This window comes from Neolamprologus multifasciatus, chromosome 14, assembly GCF_963576455.1.
Source record: "Neolamprologus multifasciatus chromosome 14, fNeoMul1.2, whole genome shotgun sequence".
NCBI lineage: Eukaryota > Metazoa > Chordata > Actinopteri > Cichliformes > Cichlidae > Neolamprologus > Neolamprologus multifasciatus.
The window spans coordinates 24,382,220-24,402,289 of NC_140452.1; the positions used below are offsets into that span (position 1 = coordinate 24,382,220).

Here is a 20,070-nt window from a genome sequence, read left to right on the forward strand (position 1 = left end):
AGTTACTTTTGATAGAAGTAACTAGTAATGTAACTAAGTTACTATTTTAAAGTAACTTACCCAACACTGGTAATAATGTAACCATGACAACAAATGTCTACTAAGGTAGAGTAATAATTTTAACCCAAATCTCAGCGTTTCTCTCGAAAATCTTATTTTTAATGACATCAATGAGCATTGTCACATCATAAAGCATAAACGATTATGTCCTGCTTATTAAGAAATTAAATATAAAAGGAAAACATTTTTTAAAAATAGTGATTTTAATTTACATCACCTGGACATTTAATTTGCACGAGTGCCATTTAACCCTAACCTTTCTTGGGGCATGTAGAAATGTCTGCTTAAATCTGCAGTTGCTCACTTACAATTAAAGACATAAGAGCAGTTTCCTCAGCGACACATTTAGAGTTACATATTACTGATGTGTCCATCTGAGCTTTTTTTCCCCTTTACCAGCCTTTAATTTGATGCAACAAATTAAATTATGGGATTTGCACTGAGCAACATTATGAAAATGCAGTATGCCTAATTAAGTTATCACATTAACTGTCTTGTGAGGGAGGTCTATTATAGGCTATGATTCAGGTAATGTCACTGGCTGTTGGTTCTGTATTAGTAACTAGCACAAGACTGAGAATCCACATATTAATATTTACCATTACCGTGTTTTCTGCCTCCCGCTGATCAATTAAAAGCTACTGCACACAGAATAAAAAAGGAAACACAATATTCCAACACTCACTTGTTTTCTAGCTTGTATTAAAATAAGTTCTTTATCTGTATGAGTTTTCTTTTCTTTTTTTTTTCATCTGAATTCATAAGGCAGATCCATTCAGCGGATGTACGTGTCATTTAGTGCAACACAGTGCTGTTTTACTGTTCGGAAAAGACCATTATTTGAGTAGCTGCCATTAGTGGAGCCTATTCAAGCTCATGCTATCAGTGGCTGATAAGTAGATTAGTGGAGGGGTTGGGGGAGATGGTGAGAGTGGGTGCTTGCTTAGATAATGTGCCAGCGTCTCTCAGCAGTGTGAGCCGCCAAGGCTGATAATGAAAGCTGGCTACTAACCAAAAGGTTCCAAATCAATTTACAGATTTGGGCACATTTAGGAGAGGGCAGTGAAAAGGCAAATTGAGCCATTACTGTGGCTGTGTGTGTAAATGAGAACGTGTCCTACTTGACAGTCTTCTGACATTCAGGTGAGAGACACTTACTACATTTGATATGTCTGTGGGAAATGTGGAAAACATGGAGGATAACAAAAGAAACTACAAAAAAATCCTCCAAAATCTGAAAGTGAATCAATCACCAAAGAAGCTCACGTTAAAGTGGCAAGTTTTAAAGCAGGTATAGACATGTTTACACCCTGGTACAAACAGCCAGTACAGCTCACAGATTTAAATTAATATGGACTTAAAGTTATGCATAATTAAGAGGAATGTAACAATGGACGATGATGTCAGAGATCAACTATCATCACTGCTGACCAATCAAGGCGATTTTGATCTAATTTCCCCACTGCTGCATTAAATTAATATTATTCATATCCATAGATTCATAACAACTTCAATCTGCTGAGGCATAGTATCATCACGCAACTAAATATGTAATATGTAATACAGATGAGTCTAACATTTGTTTATGGTAGCTCGGTTTCCACATAAAGCGCACCTCATAACTGATCTCAGAGCAGTGAAAGCAGAGACAGTGGCAGCTTGTCTAGGATGCTAATCTGCCACTAGTCTTCTGTCAAAGACTGGAGTTTTATCCAAAACTGCTGGCCTCTCAGCTTGACGGGCTTCAGTCATTGTTATTGGGAAAGAGATGTACTTGTGAACTGGAAACTTGCTATAGTTGGGATCAAAGGTAAGAGTGCAGATATTTTGCTCTTTTGGTTAGAACTGGAAATGCCAGTCTCATTTTCTGGACTCCAAATATTGCACAGATATGGTTGCCTTAAATGTGTAGGGTTAGAACTATGAAAGCGTGCTTTGGCTACCTGTTTAGAGAGAATGGGTTATAAGTACTTATGTGCACAGAGACAGATTATCCTTTCTATTGTTTACAAGCTAATGTTTTTCTATTACATGCCAAACTCATCTGACAGTTTGGTTTTTAGCTGATAGGCAATGATGACACATTCAAGTGTTGTGTAATCTGTGGCAGCCAGCTTTAATTTTGTATATTTTCTCAGATGTTTGACATTTTGACAGGTTGACATATGCTGCTGTCTAAGAGGCAGACAAAATAAATTAAACCATGGAGAGGGGAAGCATGGATGGCTCATTTAATAACTTTGAAAATAAAAGTCAGAAAAAATGATTTGCTTCTCCACCGAGTGAAATGTGCCACAAATGCATATTTTCTTGCCGTAAGCATGTTTATATGGAAATGGAGCACTGTGAATTTTAGGAAATCCTGCCTCTAGCACAGAATTATATCTGCTATTGTTGACTGGAGATAAATAATGGTGGTAGTAACACTGAGAAAATTATCATCATTTACCAATTCAAAGCTCTGAAAGGTAGTCAGCCTTGTGCGGGATATTAGTTTAATTGATGGGAGGAAGTCCTTTAATCTACCAAAGCAGTGCTCTTTGTTGTCTTGTTAAATCTTGGCAATGGTTGTAAATTTATGAGCAATTGACAAGGGAACTTCCTTTAGAACTGTGCCTGAAGTGATAAGACTATTGTTTGTTTGACAATAATTGCAGTTCCCCAATGAACAAATTAAATATTCAAAAGTAAAAAAAAAATTAATAGAAAAACATATAAATTAATCCTGAGAATATACTTAAAATGTAATTTACTGTACCTGTCGTTGGTTTGTTGTTCTCATGCAATAGAGATTTACTTGACTCATATCTTCAGAATACTGGATTCACCCCGAGAATAACGAAGTCTGTCCTCACACAAAATAGATTTCTGGCAAGACTCATATGGAAGAAAGAAATGATATATACGATATCTACGAGGCCACAGGCTTCACTCGAGCTTCAGCCAGAGCCTGTTGAAGCCTGAAGAGATGAACTAGCTGTACCTTTTTTCGCTGTAATAACCAGCTGTTGTTGATTGAACCTCAGTGCCTGGAGGAGTGCGCGGGCAGATGCTATGGTGACACAGAGAATGACAAACACTCCCTGCCAGCATCTGTATCAACACAAAATGTATGCATGATATGCAGCTTCACACACACGTGTACTCCACAGCTAGGAGAACAATTGTCCAGCGCATCAAATGAATGTCAACAAATACTACAGGGGTTCATCAGAATGCACCTCCAGTCATCCACAGTGGAGTACAAGGGCCAGGCTGTTAGGAACTACTAACGGATAAAGTGATGAGGGAGTTAGAGATTTGCTTGATTTTTTTAAATTGTAAGTGACTTAATGTGAATGAGTGGACAACAATATATATATATATATATATATATATATATATATATATATATATATATATATATATATATATATATAGCTGGGAGCTTGAGGGTCCTGCGCAGTATCTTAGCTGTTCCCAGGACTGCGCTCTTCTGGACAGAGATCTCCAATGTTATTCCCGTGATCTGCTGGAGCCACCAGTCTAGCTTGGGAGTCACCGCACCTAGAGCTCCGATTACCACGGGGACCACCGTTACCTTCACCCATCCTCTCGAGCTCTTCTCTGAGCCCTTGGTATTTAAGTAACCCCGGCGGAAGGGGCTACATGAATAGGATGAGGGACCTACATATATATATATATATACATATATATATATAGATAGATAGATAGATAGATAGATAGATAGAGATAGATAGATAGATGCACAAAAACTTCAGATATTCCGCCCACAATAGTGACGTAGTTGCAGCTAGATGGTGATTTAACTACAAAATGACATAGGCACTCACCAACCTTGCTCTTATATAGGAACATAAGAACACTGGATCTAGTTGGCAACCTACCTGGTGCAAAAAAAGTGCTGACAAACTGTGTAAAGAGTGAGTCAGATTGATTGCAATGTGCTGGCAGATTATCTGGGTTTATAAATTAGATTCCAATTATTTGCAAACCTTCACCAATCTTTCTGAGAGTCGCTGCTTTCAGATTGTTAGACTGCAGTGCTACAGAGAGAGGTAACCTTCCACATATGCAATTGTCCTGCAGTTTAAAGTGGCTTCCCAGAAGCTGAGGGTCTAGCATGCTCAAGTACAGCAATAAATAAATAAATAAATAAAATAAAAAATAGCATTTCTCTGGAGAAAATGGAATGTGAAAGCTAAAAATGTGAACATTTTGCTCGAAATGCTCAAAAATATTTGAAATACTAAAAGCAGAACTTGCTGAATGAGCTTAATTGCATAAGATTACAAAAATATCAATCAGCTTAAATAAAAAAGGCAAGAGTACCAAAAACTGAAAATACTAGTGATGTGACGTTCTGTATCGAGGCTTCGAAGCGTGTGTCGAGTAATTGAGGGGACGTTTCCGCGAAGCGCGTATCGACGCTTGCTTCATTTATGGGAGGAGCTGAAAATGATGACGTCCGAAGCCTCGCTGCCCGGCTGTACCACGTGACTGGTTCATGAAGCGGTTCAAACTTTGCCGCGAGATATGACAGCGATATAAACCCCTCGGACTTCATTCAAAAATGTGGGTGTTTGATGGAGAGTTGTGCTTAGTGAGAGTTTGGAGACAATTTGGAGAGAGTTAGAGACAGTTTGGAGAGAGTTAGGAGGTTTATGAGAGTGAGGAGAGAAAGTCAGGAGAGAATGGAGCCAGCTAAGAAGAGGAGGATGTCCTCCCCTGTGTGGGAACATTTTGATTTTATTCCTCCCAACAAGGTATGTAAATTTCTACAGAAGATGTATTTTCATAATACTGATGGTGCAATAAAACATATGTTAAGCTGTCTTTACTTTTGTACAAGGTGAAGTGTTTGCTATGTGCCAGGGAGCTGGGATATAACAACAACACCTCATCCATGCTTAGGCACTACAGAGCTTTGCATGAGAATAAGGGGAACACCGATTGTGGAGCAAGACCAGGTGAGCCATCAAATGCCATGATAATATATCATGCAGTAATGTTACTAAATGATATAACAATATTATACAATGCAATAAGTGACGTGTGTGATATTTATATTTGTGCTTTGTTTTTGTTGTCTTTCCTCAGGAGAACAATCTCAAATAGATGAAGACCTGGTTAGCATGGTGATTGAGGACTCCCACCCATTTAGCATTGTGGAGGACAAAGGATTTAAAAGATTTGTTAAATCATTCAATCCTAGCTATGTTCTCCCCACTAAAAAGGTCATAAAAGCAGTGAAAATTTAGTTTTTACAGAATAAAATGTGGGCAGGACTGAGGCTCAAAGCCTCAGTGTGTAGCTGTCCATACCTGAACGTTACAAAAGCACAACCACTGTCCACACCCCAACCACACCTCACCTCACAGTAAATGATCATTTCCATTTTAAGCATTTCCAAATGATCATTTTCCATACTGCCAGCATAAATATACAAAGTATACTGCCATCACTACAATATCGATGTTTCACTCTTCAAATTCATGCCAACTAATATTTTTACGTCCAGTAGGTGTCCTACTAGAGCAAATGAAGCTTCAAGAAGCTTTGCGCTGGGGTGAACCAATTGGATGAAAAGCTTCAGTGCTTCATGAAGCTTCATCTGCCCATCACTAGAAAATACACTAAATAAACCAAAAAAGTACAGTCATGGGCTGGTTGTGTGGCAGGCAGAGAGAGGACCCAAAAATTAGGACTTGGCAGACAGGCTTAACTTAAGACACACATTATTTTCTGGCAGATGGCTGATTGAACAACATAACAAGCAGAGCTGAACTGGAGTAACTGAAACCACAAACCCTGACTAACAGACAGGAGCGCACACAACATGAGAACATGACAGCGTTGTGACAAGGAAAACCAAGAACCTAAATACACAGGATAACGAGAGGATGGCCAACAGGTGAAAACACAGCTAAACCTAATAACTGCTTGTGCCACCCTTGGCAGCAAAAACTGCAGTCAAGCATTTGGCATAACCATTAAGCCAAAACATCTCGATCAGATTAAAGTCCAGACTTTGACTTGGCATCTCCAAAACCTTCATTTTGCTTTTTCTTAACTGTTCAGAGGTGGAGATGCTGGTATGCTGTTAGACCATTGTCGCTGTTGCATGACCCTAGTGTGCTTAAGCTTCAGGGCATAAACTCAGGGTCTGATGTTCTTCAGGATTTCCTTGGTCTCCAGCAAACAGCCCCAGACCATCACACTGCCACCGCCATCCATGACTGTTCATCCGATGTTTTTTTAATGAAATGCTGTGTAAGGGTTAGAAAGCCTTAAAAGAGGCTTTGCCACCTTTTCCAGGCTGAGAAATGTCAATGAGTTTGTTTCTTTTCTTAAGTTCCTTTTAGATTAGATTAGATAAAACTTTATTAATCCCTCGGGTGGGTTCCTCTGGGAAATTTGTTTTTCCAAAAAGCACAGCACCGACAGAAGTTACAGAGTTAAGAATATTATATATATATATATATATATATATATATATATATATATATATATATATATATATATATATACACACATATATAAATACAAAGACATATATAGATAAAATATACAAGGGGGATAAATAGAATAAATAGGAATAAAAATAAAAATAAAAGTGAATTGCACATTTCAAGTATGGAGTCTATTGCACCGCTGATTATTAACAAAAAGTATTGCACAAAAAGTAATTGCACAGTGAAGTGGAGAGGCACTACAGCTTAGCTGTTCCCCCCTCCTTTGTCCTCCTGTTTCCCCTCCCTCTCCCCTCCAGAGAGGAGTTAAACAGTTTGATGGCGTATGGGACAAAGGAGTTTTTAAGTCTGTTGGTTCTTGTCTTTGGGAGAAGCAACCTGTCACTGAACAGACTCTTCTGGTTGTTTATGGCCGTGTGCAGAGGATGCCCAGCATTGTCCATAATGTCCAGCAGTTTCTTTAGTGTCCTTTTCTCTGCCACTGACACCAGAGTGTCCAGCTTCATGCCGACCACAGAGCCAGCCTTCCTGATCAGTTTCTCCAGCCTGGATGAGTCCTTCTTTGCTGTGCTGCTCCCCCAGCACACCACAGCATAGAACAGTACTCCAGCAACCACCGACTGGTAAAACATCCTCAGGAGCTTCCTGCAGATGTTAAAAGACCTCAGCCTCCTGAGGAAGTACAGTCGGCTTTGGGCTTTTTTGTACAGGTGCTCTGTGTTGCATGACCAGTCCAGTTTATTGTCCACCCACAGCCCGAGGTACTTGTACTTGTTGACCACCTCCACCTCCTCCCCCTCTATCTGAACCGGCAGTGGACCTGCTCTGGACCTCCCAAAGTCCACAACCAGTTCCTTAGTCTTTGAGGTGTTGAGTTGCAGGTGGTTTGTGTGACTCCATGCGACAAAGTTCCTCACCACACTTCTATACTCCTCTTCCTGGTCATCCCAGATACACCCCATGATGGCTGTGTCGTCTGCAAACTTCTGAATGTGGCATAATTCAGAGGTGTAGCAGAAGTCAGAGGTGTACAGGGTGAAGAGAAGAGGGGACAGCACAGTTCCCTGTGGTGCTCCTGTGCTGCTGACCACAGTGTCAGACGTGATGTCCTTCAGCCTGACGTACTGTGGCCTGTCGGTGAGGTAGTCGGAGATCCAAGCCACCAGGCAGGGGTCCACCTCCATCCTGTTCAGTTTCTCCTGGAGCAGACAGGGCCGGATGGTATTAAAGGCACTGGAAAAGTCAAGAAACAGGATCCTGACCGTGCCTTTTCCCCCATCGAGGTGTGAGTGGGCTCTATGCAGGAGGTACAGGATGGCATCCTCCACTCCGACACCCGCCTTGTAGGCGAACTGTAGTGGGTCCTGGGCATGTTGTACCTGTGGTCGGAGGAAGAGCCGCTCTAGAGATTTTAGATTGTGGCATGATGTGCTTCTTTCTAAGGGCTTGTAGCTTACTTCACTTTGCCAAGAAATCACTATTTAAATGATTTCTTGACTCAGCAGATTTGCCAATAATCAGGTTTTGGTATCAACCTTTTAAAAAAGCGGTGTGTCACAATTAATTCATGATTTAACATTTTGTGCATATGCAACCAAGTCTTGTAAATTATATTTAACTATATCTAACCAAGATTAAGGTTAATTTTAACAGGACTTCACAGGATTTCAGTGAGCTTGCAAGAAGACAAAATAATTTTGGTTATACTGTAGGAAAGATCAGAATAGAGAGACTGAATTGTAATGGCTGCCTGAACCCTAATAAATAAACCTGGTGGTTGGTTCAGTTGGAATAAAAAGACCAATATGACACAATAACATTACATATAGTGTTACTTTTAATGCCATGTTGATCCTAAATTGAACATGCATCTGTGATTTCATGCATCATGATACATCATGTGCCCTTAAAGCTGCACTTAACAATTCTGAATCACTTACAAAAACGTATCTCTATAGCGTTACGAGTAATCAACGAACATGCGAAGGTGGCTATAATCCATCATTACTTTCATGCTGAGCAGGGGAGGTGTGATGGAGTTATAAATTTAATCTGAACAACCTTCACTCTGCAAGCCATAGCAGAAGGACTCCTGAGTGCTATTTCACCATGAAACTGGCATTTTCTTGTTAACTCTTTCACAATAAAGTAGTAGTAAAGTCACTGGATTTGCTGGTAGCATCAGAAATATAAGTACAAATCTAGGAGACAACTTCTAGCATTGAGTTTTAAGAGACATGGACATCTTACAATATAACTACACAGATATGAATCATATATTTCCTCACAGACAAGGATTCTGTCAGGGTTCCTGGGTCGGTGACCCAGTGTTTTCAGTTTTCCCACATCAATGTTTTCACTTCCTGTTTTTTCCCCATGTCAGCTTGTCTCTCGTGTCATTAGTCAGATTATGTTCAGCCCTGTACTCACCTGTTTCCAATCATTGTCATCATTCAACCTGTGTATTTAAGTTCCTCGGTTTCACCAGTTCTTTGTCGTGTCATTGATGTTCGTGTGATGTTATGTTGTCGTTTCCGCCAGCCAGCCACTCAGTCCGTCCGTCCTTCCTTCCTTCATTCAGTCAGTCGTCCAGCCAGCCATTTCCTACCTCTGTTCTGTTTGCTCACGCCATCACAATAAACACCAGTCTTCACCTACCTGTGAGTCCTGCGTTTGGGTTCCTTCTTCCTCGCCTCCACTCAGCAACCCCTGACAGAATGACACGACCCGTGCCACGAAGACACGATTGGAACCCAGCGGACTCGGACCTCTACGAGCGGCAGGAGGCAGCGCTTTCCCGTTGGGCAGAGGTGCTCAGGGGAAAACAGCGGCTCTTCGCGGAGAGAGAGCACGTCTTAGAGGGGACTCGCCTGGCTCTGGGTGGGCCTTGGAGACGCCGCGCTCCCCCACCTGCTGCCTCACCTGCCCCGGAGCATTTGCCGCGGAGAGCGGACGTTTCATGCCGCGTTTCGGCCGCTCCCTCTCTCGCCGCTCCGCTCCTCGTTCACACACCCGCTGCCTCATTCGCCGGACCTCCACCTTCGCCACGGCACCGCAGCTACGCCTCCCACCCCGGCCCAATGGAGGCTACCGCGCCAGAGGCTCAGCTGTTTACCCCGGCCGCTTCCTCTTCCCGGAGAAAGCGGCGCACATGCCGCCATAATATGGACCATTTTCAGCAACCCCGGTGGTGAGTTCCGGTAACTGTTTTCCACCCTCCTCATTTGACTCTTCACCCAGATTAACTAACAGATTCACCGCCGATTCATGGGGAGTTTCCCTCCTGGAGGATGTAGACTGGGAAGATTTTTTTCTGCTCTGCGCCCGCAAAGACTGTAAATCGTGGTGGCAGAAGAAACAGACTAATCCCAGATAAACCTGCCTGTATCACACACCCGGTCACTTTTTCCACACCCATCACTCAGCCATTTCCCACCAGCACGGCAGCCCAGATTCGGCCTTCCTCCTCAGCCATTTCCCAGGAGGAGGGCAGCTGCGACGCAGTCTACCTCCACATCCGCTCTTGTTTCCCGGGTGGGGGTGACTGGTGTCCAGCCACCTCCCGTGCCTGTCCCAGCACCCAGGCTGAGGGCAGCCTCAATCCAGCCTGGCCTCCCTAGAGGCTTGGAAGAGCTAACCAGTCCACCTACTACTTCACCACTTCCTCCACCTCCTGATCCAGCTTTTCACGCCCTTGCATTATTACTGGTTAGACTAGCTGAGGTGTCCCCTGCTCAGGCACCAGCTTTATTAGCCCAGGCTGCAGTTTTGTCCCCTTCAGTAACCCAGTCATTAGCTCAGCCATTAGCTTCCCCACTCCAGTCAGTTCACTCACCTGCTCTTCAGCCTTCCCTCCAGTCCCCTGTCGTCCAGTCTCCCCCTGCCCTCCAGTCCCCTGTCGTCCAGTCTCCCCCTGCCCTCCAGTCCCCTGTCGTCCAGTCTCCCCCTGCCCTCCAGTCCCCTGTCGTCCAGTCTCCCCCTGCCCTCCAGTCCCCTGTCGTCCAGTCGCCTCCTGCCTCCCGGTCGCCCGTCCTCCAGTCTGTCCAGTCTGTTGTCCAGTCTTCTGTAGTTCAGTCACTCATCCACCACCCTGTTCAGTTCCCGGACCTGCAGCCACAGCACCCAGAGCCAGCTGTGAGTTCTCCCGCTCTTCAGCCAGGGGCCTCCCGCGCCCGCTGGCCCTGCCTGTCTCCAGCCAGGGGCCTCCGCGCCTGCTGGCCCTGCCTGTCTCCAGCCAGGGGCCTCCGCGCCCGCTGGCCCTAAAGCTGTGGCTCCGTCACCCCCGGCTCCCGTGCCGTCGCCTGGTCCAGACAGCCTCAGCTTCAGCTTCTGCTTCGCCTGGTCCAGCCTCAGCCTCGGCTTCGCCTGGTCCTGCGGCTGCCGCGCCGTCGCCCCAGCCACGTTCTGGACGTCATCGCCGGCTCAGCGGCCGCCCGCCGGACCTGCTCAGCGGCCGCCCGCCGGACCTGCTCAGCGGCCGCCCGCCGGACCTGCTCAGCGGCCGCCCGCCGGACCTGCTCAGCGGCCGCCCGCCGGACCTGCTCAGCGGCCGCCCGCCGCCGTCTCAGCCGCCGGCCACGCGGCCGCCCACCTGAACTGTCTCGTCTCAGCCGCCGGCCACGCGGCCGCCCACCTGAACTGTCTCGTCTCAGCCGCCGGCCACGCGGCCGCCCACCTGAACTGTCTCGTCTCAGCCGCCGGCCACGCGGCCGCCCACCTGAACTGTCTCTCTGTGGACTCCGTCCCTCCGTCCTGGGCCCCCTCCGCCCGCCCTGTTCTGGTCTTTTTCTCTTTTGGCCGTCGGGTGCCGTCCTTTGAAGGGGGGGGGGGGGTACTGTCAGGGTTCCTGGGTCGGTGACCCAGTGTTTTCAGTTTTCCCACATCAATGTTTTCACTTCCTGTTTTTTCCCCATGTCAGCTTGTCTCTCGTGTCATTAGTCAGATTATGTTCAGCCCTGTACTCACCTGTTTCCAATCATTGTCATCATTCAACCTGTGTATTTAAGTTCCTCGGTTTCACCAGTTCTTTGTCGTGTCATTGATGTTCGTGTGATGTTATGTTGTCGTTTCCGCCAGCCAGCCACTCAGTCCGTCCGTCCTTCCTTCCTTCATTCAGTCAGTCGTCCAGCCAGCCATTTCCTACCTCTGTTCTGTTTGCTCACGCCATCACAATAAACACCAGTCTTCACCTACCTGTGAGTCCTGCGTTTGGGTTCCTTCTTCCTCGCCTCCACTCAGCAACCCCTGACAGATTCTGCTTATCTTCATGAGACATGAAAAATAAGTTTCCTTGTATGGGCTTTAAAAACTCAGTATAAACTAAAAGTTTAGGTTTAAATTTCCTGTATATTGAAATATAACAATAAAAGAATCAGTTCGGACTCACGAGGGCATATTTTGCTAGTATGTAATTGCAATTTTATTGATGTTAAGTTTACAATCACCCGAAAATAATCAAAATGTTTATCTTGACTTCGCTAAGTTGTTACTGAAGTTTTCTGTTTTCTGCTCTGGAGTGCATTTTTGCTCACTGTGCGTGTCCGTGTGTGTGTGGTAAATTATCAGTTGGTACCTTTGTTGTTTAATTGTTATAAACACATGTACTGGATTTTTCCAGCCTTCAGTCTCGATAAGCTCTTGATGCATTCACAGACGTTGTTATCAGTGGGAAGAGAAAAAAATGCAGCTCATTAACGGCTTCAGTGACTTTGTGTAATGAGCATTGTCAAGGCTTCAAAAATCTGTTTTACTTTGAATTCAATTTTCTCAAGTAAAAAAAAAAAATCAATTTATTAGTTCATTATCGAGTCGTTGGCATGAAAAAATGTGTAATTGATTAATTTATCAAATCTGTGTGTCTTGGATAGCCTCCGGTTTTCATTTCTATCGTACTGAGGGCAAAGTCTCCCTTCGTGCCCTTGGTTTTAAAATATTGTTATTATTATTATTCATTCTGGCAGAGTATCAAATCTAACAATTTTCAGCTGTGCCAGGACACAACTCAAAATTACATCCCCTACTTTATTTATTTATGTCACCACTCTCTCACAGTGACCATCTTGGCAGCAGTTTTGACACCGGATGAATGACTAATGAAAAAACAAAGTAACGTATTGTCTCTTTTTCTGCATTCTATTGAAATGAGAATTCAAGGTAATGCATATTTTGAAAAGCTGTGTATTACAGAAATATGTCTTTTTTCAATTTCTGCAGTACTTTTACTTCTTAGTTTTACAATTTTTTCCATTATTTGACCCTGAATCACATTTCCATACATAGGTTTGAAAGTTTAAATAATAGGCTGTGACTGAAGGTGGAGGAAATTAAGACTATTATCAGATCCGATTTTAGACACCATAGCACAATAGCAGGCTAACACCATCCACTTCCAGAAATGTCTTGCAGCCTGTGCACACCCCCATATCTGTGAAGAATGGCACAGCGTGCTAGTCTGCCTGTCTATCTTTTTTCTTATCTGTCTATTGAATGTAGTGAAGCAGATTCTGTTTCCAGCACTGGTAAGATCTGGGAAGCTGGGCTCAAGCTGCAACAGCTTGAGCACACATTGGCTAGTATCCACTAACTCAGGACACTGAACTCTTTTTACACAACACCGAGCTTAAAATACCTTCACCCCCAGTACTAAAACAACTATAACATGCAGCAATAAAGAAGTATAAAAAAGTGGAAGGAAGAAAGCAGTGGCCAAGACATGACAAAGCAATCTAAGAATAGAAGATGACAAGGTGATGAAGGACAGGACGGTGGAAGGAGAGGCAACAAAGAAGAGAAGGGCTAAGGACAGAGACAGGACTGGACAGAATGAGGTGGGAGAGAGCAGGACTGAGTCATCATTATGGTAATAGAGAGTGGTAGTGAGTGCTGAGCAGCCGAACCACGCTGACTCATTCAAATGCACTTTTGGTTACACACAGAATGTCATAGTGCACCCCAGGGAGAGCATCGTCAGTCCAAGGTTAGAAAAATACACTGAACTTCACTTGTCTGTCCTTCAGTTACATGCTAATCCTCTTTATCCAATGCAGAAAAAGATACTATGATACTACTGCGTTATAAAAATTTAGTTTTAAGTGATCGTTCATACTGCCGAACACCTTAAGAATTCTCACACATGCATGCATTCATCCAAAAGGTGGGGTACCCAGGTCGCCGGCCTATCATAGCACTGACACAGAGAAACAGTTAGACATTTGCACCTACAAGCAATTTAGAATCACAATTACCATAACATGTCTTTGGTAGGAAACCACATTACCCAGTGACAACCCACATAGGCAAATGAGATTGGTACGCAGGTAAAACATGCAAACTCCTAACAGAAAGATCCGAGCTAGCTGATGGATTCAAATCCAGGACTAATGACTACACCGTGTAATTCTAAGTATTTAAACAAATTCATGGACAGCTTACACAGATTTCAAAAGTAGTTGCACAGACACCAAACAAAATCATGTTCATTCAGTCATTTTGTGAAAAATCCATTGCTGACATCGACAGCTGATTCATAGCGTCCTTTGTGAGGCTCTCGCTGGCTTTCACTACAGCCACTTTCAGCTCTTGATATTTGTGCTGTTGTCTCTTTATCTTTGTTCTAGTCTTCAAGTTGAAAGCTACACTTGCCACACTCTCAAAGCTCAGTCAGTTTGAGATCAGGTCTTCATCATAATAAGCTCATTGATTTTGGGGGGTCCTTGTTGTGTTTATTGGTGAAAGGTTGCCCTGTGAGTTTGGCTGTGTTCTTCCCACTCCTTCTATCAAAGGTAAAATCATTACTAATTGTTAACTTTTCACTTCAATTTTCAGCCACGCAGTTTGTTGTATGGCTAAAAACTGAACTGGAACTATGTAATATGCTCTTTATTATGCATTAAAAAGTTACAGTCATAATCTAAAAGGACAGCTACACAGATAGTACTATTAGATCCAAATATATCATACTTGGACACCAAAATATATATAATTGTTTCCTTTACAATAGTGAGGAAAATGTATATGAAAGGACAGGACTTCAAACATCATTGAGGCTAGGAGGAAACTGTGAAACAGCAAACATGAAACCTGATGTGGTTTGACCTCAGTTTGCAGTACAGTTGTATGACCCTGTTAAAAAGTGAAACTATGTTTTTAAAAAAGGCCAATTCATGTATTCATCCTCTATATTTAAAGGCTAAGTTGAATAGATTTTAATAATGTGTTAGTATAGCATATTTTGGAGCTAAAACTTTGTGCAGTTTCTAATTAAACTATAGCCGTAACTCTTGGGAATGATTCTCACAGGCTTTAACACTCTCACCTTTTAATGAGGCGATGTCATGCATTTCCAAACTGAATTTTGCCTCTCTATCATTACTTTGCTCACGGTGCTTGCAAGACAGATAAAGTTAAGAAAAGTCAACTTTTCAAGAACGGCTGCAGGTACCAGCCAGTCAAGTCAGGTTTATTTAAATGCACCAGCACTGCCACTAACCAATCGAACAGTGCTGTGAAAATGAGTTTGAGTTGGATTCTTTCACCATTTAGCTTAAAAACTGGCAGTGAATAATCACCTTGCTGCCAACTGAAGCGTGGTTAACTTGTCTTGTGCACAAGCCAATAAATCTCTCACAAATGCCAAGCATACCTATGTGTGAATTCTGTTCATCTGCTCATTAATGCAAATATCTAATCGGCTAATCATGTGGCAGCAACTCAGCATTTACACATGGTTAACACGACCTGCTGAAGTTCAGAGCATCAGAATGGGGAAGAAGGTGATTGTGACTCTGAACATGAGCTGGTCTGAGTATTTCACTTACTGTTAATGGAAAATGGTCCAAAAAGAGAAAATTTCCAGTGAGTGCTCAATGGTTCAGGCTGGTGGTGGTGTAATGGTGTACCTGAGTATTGTTGGTGACAGTATTCATCTTTTTATGAACACGGTGTACCATCTTCTGATGGCTGGTTCCAGCAGGATAATGCATATCACTAAGTTCAGATCATCTCAAGCACGACAATGAGTTGCTGAACTCAAATTTGCTCCATAGTCACCAGCACCTTTGGGATGAGATTCACATTATGGATGTGATGCCTATGAATCTGTAGCAACTGTGCTGAGACTGAGACTTTCTAGCACCTTGTTAAATCTACACCATTAAGAATATGACCAGTGAGTGTAGGTTCCCATACAGCTAAAAATGTTCGCACATACCTGCAAGGCAACCTTATTTTCTCTTTAACATAGAGCTGACATGTTAGGCAGAGCTGAAACATTTTCATTGTGTCATCTACCAGATTAAAATGAATAGTTTAATTTTTAGCAATTGATTTTTGGCTAAATGAAAGAAGTCAAACTGAAAAGGGGATTTGATTTAAATGCACCATCTGCATAATATTTACAATATTATTTTCATAATATTTCTGCAAGTTTGGATGAACCATCACCACCCTCCTAATGAGCTGCTAATGAGTGTGAAACAGAGTGTGGAGTGCCAGATGTAGTGCCCCTTTAACCTAATAACTCATAATGGTGGTTCATGTGCTAAATTAGAGCATCACAAACTGTAAAGTGATTAGAAGTGTCAATAAGACGCCTGAAAAGCTTTTTTCTCCTCTGTCAATTAGCATAACGGATTTCCTAATTGGATTCTTTTTGATGCGATCCGTTTGTTATCAATATGCTGTTTTTCTAGGAAGATATCAAATTTAAGATCCCTTAGAGATAATTTATTATATGTGTTAGGATAAATAGAAATTCGGCTCTGCTCAAATTGTGATCACTTGCCACCTAATACGACCATTTGTGAATAGTTTAGGACATATGAGCCTTTAAATTGTATTTTTTCTTGCTAATTTTTCTATAATCTATAAAATTCATTCAAAACAAAGTGGGAATAACTACTTCAAGTAATGCAGGAAGCAGCACCAGAGTGGATAAGTGGCTATTAATACCTACATTATTGTGTCATTGAGATTACATTTAAATAAATTATTATTGAGATTACATTCAAATAAATTATTATATGCAAACTTATATCACATTAGCAGTTTAATAAAATATAGCCTCTAAAGTGGGTTAATTGATTTCTATCATTGTGATTCAATATCTCCCTGCCATAAAATGTGTTTCAGGGCTCAGTCACACTGGTGAAGAGACTGTTCAGTGAGCCCTGCAACCTCCTGTTACTAAGGTGCAATCCCCAACCAGTTGGTGAGTGGTGGCTGGCTGTTGCTGGGTGAAAGAGGCTGTTGCACCAAAAACCTCTGTAATTGCTTTAGCTGCTAGCAGATTGATGCGGTTTTCCGTAGTTGGAAGACACCAACTTGTCTCCACACAGTCAACATCTGCTTTTTAGGCTGTAGTGAAACTTGATAACATGTAATGTAAAGTGGAAACAGACAGCATTTGTTGGAATGATTTCCTTTCACCTTCAGTCTGAAATAAACAACCTAACATACACACATTTAATCTCACACATGTGCACACAGCACACACACAAAATGAATGGATGGATGGACTGGTTTGCCAGGAGCCATTGACCACTCTGTGACACATAAGTGGGCTTCAGCAATCAGTTTCACACCCACTGCTAACAACATCTACCAAATATACAACAACAACCACTTGCCCACCGGGTGAGAACATTTGCACATTTTTTGCTATTAACTGGTGGTTTTCAGATGGTCACCAACTAGCCAGGGCCTGAGATACTGGTGTTGACTCATTGTCTTGAGTGAATGTGCAAACTGGTATGTTAAAGTAATGTAGAAATAAACAAGAAATAAACAATGGCATGTATCAGTTCACTACTCAGTGTGTGTGTGTGTGTGTGTGTGGGGGGGGGGGGGGATGTGAAACATGTTTTTTTCTAGTGAGACTTGCAATTATTCTATAACTGGAAGCACATATGTGGGTTATTGCTCATGTATACTGTAACTGCCACCCATTTGATCTCTCCAGGATAGCAGGATGAAACAAGCGGAAGGGATTACTTGCAAGTCCTGTGTGACCCAGGTCTTGTTGATGGTCATTACAGCTGTCGGGTCTGGTGGTTGTTGACCTTTTCAGATATAGCATTTAAACCTTTCCGTGTGAGTCATTTCAGGACATTTAGATGGATTTAACTCTGCTGGTGCTGTCATTTGCAAACTGAGCCCTCTTCAGCTTGGGTGCTAAGCTGCTGCGAGTGCTGCACACAGGCAGGTGGAAATTTGGGTTGCTCATATGTATGTGTTGGAAGAATTTAATGGGGGTCATGTCCACACCGTATTGTTTCTGACCTGGGGGCTTATCTGAAATATGTGGTGTTGCGGGGTCAGTGTGTTCATGTCATCTTGATGCTAGCACTAGAGGGAAGGCTGCCTCTTTAGGTTTTGTTCAGCTGGATTTAAAGAGCCTATTTGTCTTTGGACCCGGGTCCCATTATCCCGGAGAAAGGCAGGCGCCCGTTTAGCCATTTAAGCTGATGCTGATAATGCCACAGAAACATATTCATCTGTTGTGAGCAGCTCTGTCCAAGCTACTGCAAACCTCTGATAAACCTTTAATGGCCTTTGGGTTTGTTTGCCTACAGCTACTGTGAAGCACCTACACATGCATTAAGAAGAGTTTTATGAGCATTTATTTTGGCTGAAAACCTTCACACCGAATTGATGATTGAAGCCCTTCAGACACTCTCAAAATCTCTTTCACTGTTTTTTGCTGTCATCCTTTCATCTTCATTGGATTCTCGATGTATTTCTTATTATGATCAACACTTTAGGACTAATGAATCACCACAATAAAAAAAAAGGAGGATATAAAGAACAACAATTGGCTGAGCAGACATCTGGCATGTGTATGCCTGGGCCCACTTTTTGCCAATAAATGTCATAAATGATGTTAGGCATTGTAATTAGATGAAACTACAATATCAATGCAGTTGTAAACTACAATTTTAAGCTATTTCATAAAAGCCATACTTGGGCTTACCCATCATTGTTATCTTGCTCAGTTTTTCTGTCAGACAAGGACTCTTATCATTGGCATGAGCAGCATTTCTTCTACATCTTGACACATTTTTCACTGTTACAAGGATACAGTCAATCGGAAACCCAGAGGACATATTTTCAGTATTACTACTATTAATAATTACTGTATTATTAACAGTATTATTAACAGTATTCAGTATTATTAACAGTAGTAGATTCTTCAGAGACAGGTTTAAGATGGACATGCTTATTGTTTTTGTAATCAGAATACATACTTTCATACATCATAGAATAATTCTTATAATTATAATTATCTAATAATCTTTTTAATCACATATAGTTTTATGGTCATCTTTAGTAAATAACTGGCATTCTGCAGTAGATTATTTCTCAGATATAATGCAATCAAGAGATCAGGCTTCCCTAATGCATGAGCTCACAGGCATCAGTTTTCCTTTAGTTCCAGAGGAGCCTATATTTTTTGGAATCACATACCAGCAAAATGAAGTTAAGCCTGGAGATGTGTATTATTGTGTCTGCTCCTAGGCAGTGAAAAACTGGATCTCCCATGTCATTACAACTCAGAGATGCTCTAAAGCAGAGGTTCCCAACGTGTGGGGCCCACCCCCTAGGGAGGCGCGAACATCTTTCTTGTAAAACAAAAGTGGGCCCAGCAAAAAAAGTTATTCAGTGTGCCCATTGTCACGTCATGATATGGCGTGTTATCCTGCTGGAAGCGGCCATCAGAAGATGGACACATTGTGGTTATAAAGGGACGGACATGGTCGGCAACAATACTCAGAGGGCTACAAAGGGGCCCAAAGCGTATCAAATCCTTCACGCAATTAAACTCCCACCAACAGGCTGAACTAATGATACAAGCCAAAATCGAGCCATACATTGTTGTTCGCACCAAATTCTGACACTGCCATCTGAATGGTACAGCAGAAATTAAGACTCATCAGGCCAGGAAGTGTTTTTCCAATCTTCTATTGTCCAATTTTTGGTGAGCCTATGTCAGTTGTAGCCTATATCAACTTTTGCAACCTTAACAAGATTGTAAAAAAGATAATCTATACAGAATGAAAGAAAAGAGAAAGTGCCTATCACCTTCAAGAGAGGCAAGCGTGACAAAGGGCGATCAATACAAGACAAACGGCGTTGGGGCAAAGCCCTCAGATCACGGTCATTTTGACAAATGAGCCCAGCTTTGTGAAACAGGCAGTGAAAACAAATACCTTCTGCTTCAGGCATCACAATTTTGGAGGTAAGTGACATTCCTCCGAATGAGCGGAGACAAAACAAAAGAACAAATGATAAATGTGTTACTGCATGGAAGAGAGAGCGTGGCGGGCTCGCAGTTAAATGTAACTCTGGACTGAAAGTAGTAATGCCGAAGAGAAGTATCTTTTTTTTTTTTCTGACACAAGAACAAAATTAGTTCACACTGGGCAGAAGAACAATCCTCGTCTTTGTTTGCTTTGGGAACTGTTTCCCCCCCACGGAAAAATCCAGAGCTGAAATAAAATAACTATCATCATTTGAACACTGTCATGAAACATTTTGTAGA

At 42.4% G+C, this 20,070-nt stretch overlaps 1 protein-coding gene across 1 annotated transcript; it reads left to right on the forward strand.

Annotated features, from left to right (window-relative positions):
* The first annotated feature begins 4,433 nt into the window (after positions 1–4,433).
* On the forward strand, positions 4,434–5,685 carry LOC146504128 (uncharacterized). Its single transcript, XM_085184639.1, has 3 exons — positions 4,434–4,826; positions 4,913–5,030; positions 5,161–5,685. Exons 1-3 carry the CDS (start codon positions 4,725–4,727, stop codon positions 5,319–5,321), a joined length of 381 nt encoding a protein of 126 aa, XP_085040765.1. The 5' UTR covers positions 4,434–4,724; the 3' UTR covers positions 5,322–5,685.
* Positions 5,686–20,070: the final 14,385 nt, after the last annotated feature.

Bases quoted from the DNA above. Each gene is read 5' to 3' on its own strand.
- LOC146504128 (XM_085184639.1), top strand. From the start codon at position 4,725: ATGAGAGTGAGGAGAGAAAGTCAGGAGAGAATGGAGCCAGCTAAGAAG. The intron at 4,827-4,912 runs GTATGTAAATTT...CTTTTGTACAAG, and splicing joins ATTTTATTCCTCCCAACAAG to GTGAAGTGTTTGCTATGTGC. The intron at 5,031-5,160 runs GTGAGCCATCAA...GTCTTTCCTCAG, and splicing joins CGATTGTGGAGCAAGACCAG to GAGAACAATCTCAAATAGAT.